Genomic DNA, 11,690 nt, shown 5'->3' on the forward strand with positions numbered 1-11,690 from the left:
CGATACACTTACTTCTGACTTCTCAATAACTAATGATTATTAACCACATGGATCAGGCATTTTATATTTCAAACTTCTTAGTAATTAATGATCACTAGCCACATGGATGAGGATCAAATACAATATACTTCTAATTTCTTAGTAGCTAATGATCACTAAGCACATGGATCAGGATCAAAAGATGATATACTTCTAACTTTTCCATGATCATGCGATGCAGGAAAAATTTTGTTTGGATTTTTCTGGTAACCGGGTTCTTGATTATTCAGACTTTATCACATGTACCGGTCCGCATAATTAAGTCAGAATTATATGTACTGGTCAGTATAATTTTGTCTAAGTAAGATCTTGTTCATTCAAGTGATACCTGATGTTGCAGGTATTAGACAAACAATTGAATCTGGTACCGGTACAGGCATTCCTAGTGGTAAAGCTAATTTGACTGCAGATTGAAAAAAGATAAGACTTATAAAGATGTCTTACATTTTGTAATTTGAGTTTTGCATGTTCGAGATTTGGATTTGGAACCTTTAACATGAAATTCATATAATTCACGATACATCTTTTTTTTTGGAATATTGGACCACTCAGGTATTCACTCGGAGTGACCTTTTTATTTATAATAAAATAACTCAAAAAAAAAAAAGTATGAATAAGGGGGGCTAGACCTTAATTACCTTACAAACCTTAATAAGGCCAAGCACTTCTATTGTTACTGGCAATCACATAGGAGATAAGAATTTGAAAGAACCTGATACTCTATGATCACACGATACATCTTTGTATAGTATACCCAGGGGTAACTAGAATATTTCGAACCGTGAACCTTATCAAGTACCAGTTGCCTGAAGTCATGAACATTAAACACACAAATCCGATCCTGAAACCACAAACGATATGCTCCTAGTTCTAATGCAGTTGCCTGCGATGCAACTAGGAGCAAGAGCGTATGTAGCATTACAGGTGAGGGTTCATTTGAATCAAATTGAAAAAAGAATTATTTTCAAATTATTCAATCAATTATTATCTAATTGAATAATTTCACGATTTTCCTTTCATATTTGATATTGATTAGCTCACAATACGTAACGGAACTCTCCTCGCTTTTCTGATTGATATATAAAATAATTGAATTAGAAAATTCTCTATTTACTATTATTGAATAATAATTTTTTTGTTGACAAAAGAATAAAGATCATTTCTATTTCAAGGTGGGAGACGCGGAGCACAAATTTATGTATAAATATTTATTAAAATTGTTGAACCCATAACTTTTAAAATACAATAATTTTAACTAAAAATCCTGAAAATTGCCCATAAAGCTTAAATCTTGGATCCGCCTCTGACCGAGACCGTCTGGAAATTAGATATTGTACCTTAGGAGCAGGGGTGGATCCACCCTTTAGGGTGGGGGTGGCATGGCACCCCTAGATTAATAAAAATTTTATATACTTATGTTGTAATTTGCTTAAATTAGATTAAATATTTGATCCTGTCACCCCCATTCGTAAATTAGACAAAGGTGTCACGGCTGATAGACACAAGTTTGAATCTATCTCGAACATTTTCCGACTCCCATTTTTCTTTGTGCTTTTTACTTCCTTTGTACTAGTAATTCTCTTTTCGGCTCTTTCAATTTTCTATTTATCTTTTTATTATTTATATTGCCTTTTCTCTTTTCTATTATTTTATCTGTGATCTCTAGTGAGAACACACAATTAGAAACTTCAAAATCCCTTAAATTAAGCATTTCTCTTAATTTCAAATCTGTGAGTATTTAAATCGAAAAATTTGGGTCTCAATGGGAATTTTGGATTGAGATCAAAATTCAACTTTTTTGTTTATAATTTCTTTTGTTTATTACTCCCTCTGTCCATGTTTACTTGTCTATATTTGACTTGGGACACTCTTAATAAGCAATAAATAAAATGAGAAATGAATTGGAGTACTTAATAATAAGGGTAAAATAGGTATAAAATGGTAAATTATGTCTTGGTTTTTCAAACTATATAACTTACAAGTAAAAGTGGACACATATTTTTAAAAGTGGACATTTTTTTAGTATAATGGACAAATAAAAATGGACGAAGGGCGTGTATTATAAAAATTTATGCTATTCTATAATTGTTAAATTCAATTTAAATCAGTTTACTACTTTTGTGATGGAAATTTCATAAGCACTGCTTAGAAAAAAACATGACATTTATGACTTATTTTTGAGAACTTGTAGTTTATCTAATTCTACATTTACTTATGGGGTGTGTTTACCTATATATTGAAGAGCTTTTTTTTTATTTTTCTTATTTTGGTTGGTGTAATTCCCTTATTGAAGATGTTAATTTACTTTGCAAATTTATTTTTTAATATACATAAGAGATGCAAGTCCATTGGTGAAAATGTTAATTTTACTTCTGTTGTTAATGGGTGTTAATGAGTATGATTCCTTGCTTAGGATGCTAATTATGTTCGTTTCTTAATTTTTGAGATGTAATTTTCATTTTTGCAAATAAAAAAAAGCCTATTAAGTTGACCCGAATAAATTAAAAAGAGACTCAAATACACGTTCCTAGCAAGATGCATATTGAAGAAAATTGTGACACCCGCCACCTCTAAATCCTATATCCGCCTCTGCTCGGGAGTTGAAAGTCATCATTCCAAGGAATCAAGATTCCACTTATATCATTTCCAAGGAGATTCCAGTTATGAAGGGGTTTGACTGATTCCCTATAAGCAAATCAGAACAGATTTACAAAAGTTATATCTTTGTTTATCATCAAACTTGCAGGCCATGCAAAATCAGTCAGACAAAGAGCTCTCATCATTATGCATTATCGCAGTCAATTGGCCTTAATCAAATGAGCAGGCTGGACTACAATTGAGTAGGTTAAAATGGATGGGTTTATTTAGGCTAAATAATACTCCCTCCATTCCATAATAAATGTCACTTTAGCCAAAAACACGCATATTAAGAACCAATAATGCAATGTGAATTTTATCAAATTACCCCTATATAATAAAAACAATTTACTTTATCTCTTGATTAGAGCATGCACAAGAAGTAAACCTTTTGACATTGGGAATCTAACAATACCAAGTTATTATGTGATTTTTTCAATCATCAATTAGATGTTACTTTATTGTCCAAGGGTAGAATTGGAAAAACCTAGTCAATTTATGTTTTGGTTTCCTAAGGCGACACTTATTATGAGACAAAAAACTTTGGCTAATGTGACACTTATTATGGGACAGAGTGAGTACATCACATTTTACCAAGCGGTACAAAATTAGGATCCTAATTACCTTATGTAATGCTAGAATCATATTTTGAAAAACTAGCAATAGTTTTATAAAAAACATATATAACCTCCAACAAATCTCACAAAATTAGGGACAATCAATTTGCTTCACTCCAAAAGATTCAAATTGGTAATGAAATTAAATGGTCGCTTCCAAACTGTATGCAGCGGCGTTGTATGTATTTCGTATATCGTTTGCATGTATTTGTATGTCGTGTGTATATCACAGTATATCCAGTGAGACATAAGATATACAAAACAAACATACACTAATCATAGACTACATATCATTCCACACACACCACTCATTCAGGATGCAGCTACAGCTTCTTTCTCCTCCCCTTATTCGTCTTCATTGGCTTCCTCTTCCCTCTTCGGCTCCCCTTATTTCTCCTCTTCTTTTTATGACTGTCGAGTCTGAATTTAGGTTCTGCCATAATTAAAATTCAAACCTCCAAGGTTTAAATTTGAGTTGTATCCAAATTTCAAAGGTCTGAAGTTAGGCCTTGCATTTAAAACTCTAAAAAATTTGTGATTTCAACTTCAGACCCAACAATTCTGATGTTGACTTTGAGTTGGCTAACTTTACAAAATTCGTATATTTTCGAAAATAGTGTCCTGAAAACAGCAATTTGTGCACTTCCCATCCCCAGCCTCACCCCTCCAAGTCCGATTGATTTGGACGGATCATATTCTCATGGGATAAATATAACTCCCCATAGTCACCATGCAGCCCTCAATTGGTATCCTTTAATTGTTTTACTTTCTCCCCGTGCTTTATCCCTGTTTCCCTTCATCTCTATATATAGATGTAGTTGATGTAGGTTGCTAAATTCATAGTAATGAAAATTGGGTTTGACTTTATACAAGTTAAGGAACTTTAACCCTTGTGACAAATGATATATTTACGTGACGGTGGGGGGTTTGTTGCATCTGCTTCAGTCCATTGAACTACGTCTATCGTTAAAATTCTTTTAAGAATAATGAGCCCGTTTGGATTGGCTTACAGCTTAAAGCTGTTTGCAGCTTATAAGCTGAAAAAAATAAGTTGGGGTAGTCCAACTTATTTTTTTTGGCTTATAAGCTGTTTTCAGCTTATAAGCTGCTTTAGATAAACTAAGTCAAATGGGTCCAATTATTTTTTTGAGCTTATTTTAAGCATAAAATGACTTTAAGCTGACCAGCCAAACACTCAAAAAAGCTGAAAACAGCTTATAAGCCAACTTATAAGCCAATCCAAACGGGCTCAATATATACTTCCCGTTAATTAACTTAAAACTCTGGATCCATTTTTGTGTTTAACCTTGCTTCCTCGCTTTGATTATCAAGATTATTCTTAGAAAGCTTATTTTTCTAGTATGACAATCAAAATACAGATTTAACAACAATATTAATTGAATTATCCAAAATAATAACAACCAAACAAGTCAGGAACAGCATGGAAGGAGAATCGAGGCATTTCTAACTTTTTCAGTTAGCGTCTTTCACTTAATAAATCACGAATTTTTTAAAACATTACTTTTTTTAGTGCATATTCGATGATTCATGCTACGTCGGATGAGCAAGATATGAGGAAGACGATGGCCTTGCCTCCTCATCCGCTCTTTGCCTATAGCATGATGCTGATTGACAATTTATTTCTAATTAAATTTCTATATGAATTTTATTCGGATCTCGCTTACATTGACTATACAATTAGCTGACGGGTCCTTTTCCCTTTTCCTTTGTCTATTGTAAATTAACTAATCTGGAAGCAGAAGACCATCAGTTTACGTAATTGAGGTAAGCAAGCAAAGTTTCTTTTCTTCAAACAAGTGTCCAAGCCTCGGACTACGTGCCCTGTTTCTCAAAGTTTATTTCTACAGCTCAGATTAATTAGTATCGTATACTTCAAGTTATAATAGTAATAATTGAGGTCCTAGATACTTCCTTCATACACGAGTATCATAGAATCGAAAAAGACAACGCAGAAGACCATCGAGTAGAGAAGAGAAAGTCTTACACACAAGTACTAACTCCACATCCATTAGAATTTATCGCAATCCCAACTAGTTTGAACTAAATAGAGGAATGCAATATCATCATGCGCTTCCCATCAAGTATAACTGATTAGTGCTTTTTTTCTTTGGTTACCAAGATCATCTCAACTCTTTAATATTTTTACAAAACAAAGAGATCACTGGAAGAAATTTTGTTATGTTCCTTTGAAATATCTAAATTTAAGCATACCATTTTCTCGAGAAAGCTACATATACAACTTGATTAGATATATGGTTCCTTCTGTTCTTAAAAAGTAATTGAGTTGTAGTACTATGTTGGAATATGATCAATCTAACATGAACATCCATTAGAATTTAACTCCACATCCGTTAGAATATATCCCAATCCCAACTTGTTTGAATTGAAAGAGGAAAGAAATATCATCAATGAACACTTCAAGTATAACTGATTAGTGTTTTATTATAGTTACCATGATTCTAAACCATAGTTTTTAACTCAAAATGACCTTGTAGAAGCAAATGATTAACCAAATTGAACGTGAGTCTTTAATATGAGACAAACAGTAAATACAGATGAAAAATTGGAAGTAAAAGAGAGAATTTTTCCCCTGTTGAGTGAGAGAACTACAAAGAGAAGAATGAAGTAAAACACTAAAGCTAGTGAAAAAACTACACTGGATTATTGATTTGATGATCACATCACCACCATTGATGAACAAGAACTCCACTTTCTCTTAGAGAAGTAAAGAGATCCAAACACTGTCCATATGTATTCTGATACTTGGATGATCTCTCACCAGGGCAACATTTCTGCCACCTATTATAATGGCATTCAAGAAACACTTCATCAATCAAACAAATTGCCCCAGTTTCAATCAATCTTGGAATCAGCTCAAATTCAGTTCCTTCAACATCCATCTTCATTACCACATAATCCTTCTCCGATACCGCACTTTTCAACCATTCTGCAAAGTCAAAACCTTGTATCAAATCCACCTCACTCGCAGCCTCACCAGACGATTCAACAGGTTGAATTCTTCCCATTCCTCGCCCTTTCGGAACGTCCTTATGACCAGGATCTTGATTAATCTCAAACGACAATGTCTCGTTCCTCACCCAAGCTGCATACGGCAACAAAGTAACCCCTTTCTTCTCCTTATACTGCCCTTGGAACGTCTTGTCAGCCTCAACCGCGTATATCTCAAACGTCTTGTTTTGCTTCGGATACTGTTTCTTAAACCAACTCACAATGCTCGAACCATAACTCCTCGATCCAACATCAACATACACATACCTCTGCTTAAAACTGATATCCGCCATCGATGGCAAATACTTTATACTCTGTGCGTTCTTCTTTAGTGTAATCCATGGTTTTTTCGGTTCCTCTTTAATCAAAGGCTCAGCATTTCTTATCAGCTTCATTTTATAATCCGGAACATTACATTTGTTCTTCGAATCACCCCTCACTTCATCAACATTATATACGTCTCCAGCGACCTTTTTCATAACAATCTCACGTATGCTACTCACACTTGAATCACTCATACTTGGATCATCAATATTCCTAGTCTTAACCAATGTACAACAATTAAACAAATGAAGGAATGAATTGAAACTATACGTATCTTTAGAACCTGTATGAACCACCAAAAACCCTTCGGGTTTCAATGTCCTACATATCTCCGAAGCAAAATCCCCCGGTTTCAATGACTTATCCATCATTCCATTACCCGAAAACACGAAATCAAAAGTCTCATCATCAAACGGATATTTACCACCTTTACTTGTAATAACCAAAGGCTTTAAACCTTTCTTATAAATCCCAACAGAATCTTCAATCCCAATTTCCCGTAAAGCAAAAACATCAGCACCATTTGGAGTTTCAACACAAAGGGTCTTCGAATTCGGGTTTAAAAAACCTTCAGAAACAAGATCTTGAAACACTGATGAATAAAATTGGGCCAATTTTTGGAAATCTTCGTGGGCCCATAATTCCGGTATGGGCCCACTTTTTTTGGGCTTTGCCGGAGCGTTATTTCCGGCATCCTCCGTTATGCTGGCTGATATAGACTCAGCCAGCTGGCCGACGCCGGAAATAACGTCTAAATTTTCCGGCAAAGCGAAGAAACAAAAATCGCCGAGGTCACACGTTTCACCTTTGAGAGTAACAACATAAGCAAACCGGCAACAAACAATCACAACACAAAAAATGCACAAACGTACCAAAACATTTCTAAAAAATCCCGGTTTTCCCGTACTATGATCCATTAAAATCACACCTTTTACTTTTTCAACTATCAATATCAACAATGTATTTTATTTTATTTTGGTTGGGATAAAGAAAAAGGAGGCACCCAAAATGAGAAATAAAGAATTAATGAGGGGAAAGCTAAAATTGGAAAACAAAAAAGAAAGGATTATATTACCGGGAACAAAAACGAGCAGAGGTATGATTACCACCGATGAGAACACGATGAGACATGGTGTTTGAAAAGGGTAAAAGGGTAAATTGAGCAAAATCAAGAAAAGGACCCAACATTTTTTTTTTTGACAGGCGAAATTTCAATTCACTCTTTTGTATATATCTTCATGCAATCCCAAACCAAAATTGAGTTTTTCTTTTACCTGGGATTATAGAGATTTGAAAGGAAATATGAAACCCAGTTGTTGAAAAATTTGGTTATTTGGAATTTGCAGAGAGAGCAAAGGGAAGAAAACTATAATTAAAAGAGAGAAAAGAATGAAGAAAAAGAGAGATAAGAAAAAGCGTGTAAAGACGACGGGTCGGGTGGGACCCGCGGATTAGCGTGGCAGACTGGTTTTGGGTAAATTAAACGGCGAAATGCAATTGGTTTCTTTTTTTCTTTTTAATTTCAAGGGGTTTGACTAGAAGAAATTGCACGGTTTGCCTTTCCTCAAAATTGAATTTTATGCCTAGTAAGTTTTTTAACAGCAAGTTACCAAAAAAAAGGTTTTTTATGAGCCTGTTTGGATTGACAATTTTTAAGTCAAAATAGTGTTTAAGTAGTCTTGTAGTATTTGGGTAAAATAAAAAAATTACTCTTAAGACTTGTTATTAAGATGAATAGTAAAAATAAGTCAAAAGTTAGGATTTACTTTTAGCTTATAAGCCATAAGTCCATCCAAACAGGTTGTAAGTGTGTGAGACATAACTTGTGGAATATTATGATTCAAAAATATAAATTTATGTCTCATGAAAAAATCATTTGTCTTGAGAGGCAAATATTAAATACCAGCACAAGAAAGGGACAAAAGTGCAAATGATCCAGAAGAAATTGCATAGTTTTCCCTTCAAATTGGCTGGTCCTTAATCTTGTCCTTCAAAATTGAATTTCTACCTAGCAGGATAGAAGTTGTTTAAGAACGCGAGAGCATAATTTATGGAATATTATGATATAAAAATATAAACGTATGATTCCACAAAAAAGTTATTTGTATTGAAGGATAAAAATTAAAGATCAGCACAAAATAGAGCCAAAAGTGCAAATAACCCCAAATTAACGGTGAAGGGGTTTGGCTTTGACTACACCGGTACACCGTTTAGAAGTGGGCTCCGGTAAATTACAGTTTTGTGCATATGCTATGCCAAATTGCCAACTCATATTCAAGCTGCATACGTCTTTATTTTGTTTTTCCTTTTTGTTTCTGTTTCCTTTAGGTTAAGCATTAATTATTGGACGCGGAAAGGAAACGGATTATTTAATGATTGGGTTCTTTTCCTTTTTTTTATCCCTTTATTTCCTTTGATCCTTTTTTTTTTTTAATTTCTTATGATATGGATGGCAACTATACATAATGTAACTATTATATTAACTAATTATTACTTTCTTGTTTTGATTAAGTTAAGAATCTGCATTTATTAGAGATAAATAATTATTTGCACTGGCTTTAAGTAATCTTGTTATGTGGAGTAAAACAATTTGCACCCATCAATATGCATATTAAATCCACCCTAGAAGAGAAGAATATTATTACTAGTGATTTGCTATAGTTCAATATAAGTAACCGTCTGTAGTAAAATTGATTGAATGGCAGAAAGTATCTTTTCGAGACATCACATGGTAAACAGTAGAAAAATAATAAGAGCCCGTTTGGATTGGCTTATAAGTTGGCTTATAAGCTGTTTTCAGCTTTTTTGAGTGTTTGGCTGGCCAGCTTAAAGTCATTTTATGCTTAAAATTGTATACGGTGAAAACCGGATGAGGGCCAATCCGGGGTAACCGTGGCTCGGAGGAGGAAAAGGAAGGAAAGTTCGTGTATAAGCATCGGGTTTCCGGATAAGCATTCGGATCAAAGCCGAGCGGAAGCATCATCGGTCCCGGTTTTTAAGCCACCGAAGGTTCGGATCTCTTTCCGGGGGGTTACCGCCGGAAGTCCGGTACCCGTGAGTCCGTTGGTCCGTTATGACCGTTACTGGGGCGCAGCAGTGGTGTCACATCACGGTCGGCTACCAACTATGCGTGTGTCAGACGGCGCCGTCAGTCAGATCCCATCACATCCATACAGGGGCTGTCCTTTTATTATTATTTTATTACTTCACCCATGGGTTCATCACTATAAATAGGGCATTCCCTCCTCACTTTGGGGGTTGGTTGATCTTTTATTCAAAAGAACACTTGTAACACAATACATATATATATACAGTTCTAGCAATCTCAATATTGATATTTTCCATTGTAAGTTTGTCATCTATATCATATTTTTTCAATCAAATTGGCCATACGCGGAGTCATCTGTCACTTGCGCTCCTTGCACGTTTATCAATAAGCATTCTCATCCACGGTTTGTAATAAACATTGGGACTCAAGCACATATCCTATACTCACACACAAATTCAATTGATTACCGAATCCGGGGTAAACAGTTTATTGGTAAGAGAAGGTTTGGCAACGAAGTTGTGAACGGAAAGGATGGTTGTTGACGCACAGAAGGAAGAAGAAAAGGGAGAGCAAACGAGAAAAGTGAAAAATGAGGAAAGGAGGGGCTTTTTATAGGCGTAAGGGAGGAACGGTTATCGAGGGCGGCCAATCGAGGATCGCCACGTGTTGCGACATTAATGCGAAACGACGTGTAAAAGGCGGTTGACAGGAACGAACAAACCAGAATTGGACACGTGGGGCGGCAAAAAGGAAGACGAAACGGAGCCGTTCCCGCCAAAATAAAGTGATAAGAATTGGCCGACCGGGTGGCCGGATGTACGATGCATTCACTTCCCATCACTCCGATAGATCGTTGGTCCGGGAAGCGCGGGGCTATCTGTATACGGTGAAAACCGGATGAGGGCCAATCCGGGGTAACCGTGGCTCGGAGGAGGAAAAGGAAGGAAAGTTCGTGTATAAGCATCGGGTTTCCGGATAAGCATTCGGATCAAAGCCGAGCGGAAGCATCATCGGTCCCGGTTTTTAAGCCACCGAAGGTTCGGATCTCTTTCCGGGGGGTTACCGCCGGAAGTCCGGTACCCGTGAGTCCGTTGGTCCGTTATGACCGTTACTGGGGCGCAGCAGTGGTGTCACATCACGGTCGGCTACCAACTATGCGTGTGTCAGACGGCGCCGTCAGTCAGATCCCATCACATCCATACAGGGGCTGTCCTTTTATTATTATTTTATTACTTCACCCATGGGTTCATCACTATAAATAGGGCATTCCCTCCTCACTTTGGGGGTTGGTTGATCTTTTATTCAAAAGAACACTTGTAACACAATACATATATATATACAGTTCTAGCAATCTCAATATTGATATTTTCCATTGTAAGTTTGTCATCTATATCATATTTTTTCAATCAAATTGGCCATACGCGGAGTCATCTGTCACTTGCGCTCCTTGCACGTTTATCAATAAGCATTCTCATCCACGGTTTGTAATAAACATTGGGACTCAAGCACATATCCTATACTCACACACAAATTCAATTGATTACCGAATCCGGGGTAAACAAAAATAAGCTCAAAAAAATAATTAGACCCATTTAACTTAGTTTATCTAAAGCAGCTTATAAGCTGTTTTATTACCCCAACTTATTTTTTTCAGCTTATAAGCTGCAAACAGCTTTAAGCTATAAGCCAATCCAAACGGGCTCTAAGTAACTAACTACAACACGTCAATATCACTATATGATAAAATAGTACTCCCCCTATCCTTCGTATGAAACATTTTAGAGTATGAGGGTCAAATATATTTTACCTTAACTACGAATTCGAGTATAAATTTTTAAAACTTTTTAAAATAAAAGTCACATATTTGAAAATTATAAAACAAAATGTTATAAGTCAACATAGTTAATGATTTAAAATAATTTTTTTTAAAAAAAGAATGATTGTCAAAAAAAAAAAACTATTTAACTCCCCAAACAGTAATCCTATTTTCATAG

At 35.4% G+C, this 11,690-nt stretch overlaps 1 protein-coding gene across 1 annotated transcript; it reads right to left on the reverse strand.

Moving 5' to 3' along the window:
* Positions 1–5,819: 5,819 nt before the first annotated feature.
* Positions 5,820–8,029, reverse strand: LOC132631152 (uncharacterized). The gene has a single exon (XM_060346751.1). It carries the CDS (start codon positions 7,562–7,564, stop codon positions 5,996–5,998), a length of 1,569 nt encoding a protein of 522 aa, XP_060202734.1. The 5' UTR covers positions 7,565–8,029; the 3' UTR covers positions 5,820–5,995.
* Between the last annotated feature and the right edge of the window lie 3,661 nt (positions 8,030–11,690).

The sequence above is a fragment of the Lycium barbarum genome, chromosome 3 (assembly GCF_019175385.1).
Source record: "Lycium barbarum isolate Lr01 chromosome 3, ASM1917538v2, whole genome shotgun sequence".
NCBI lineage: Eukaryota > Viridiplantae > Streptophyta > Magnoliopsida > Solanales > Solanaceae > Lycium > Lycium barbarum.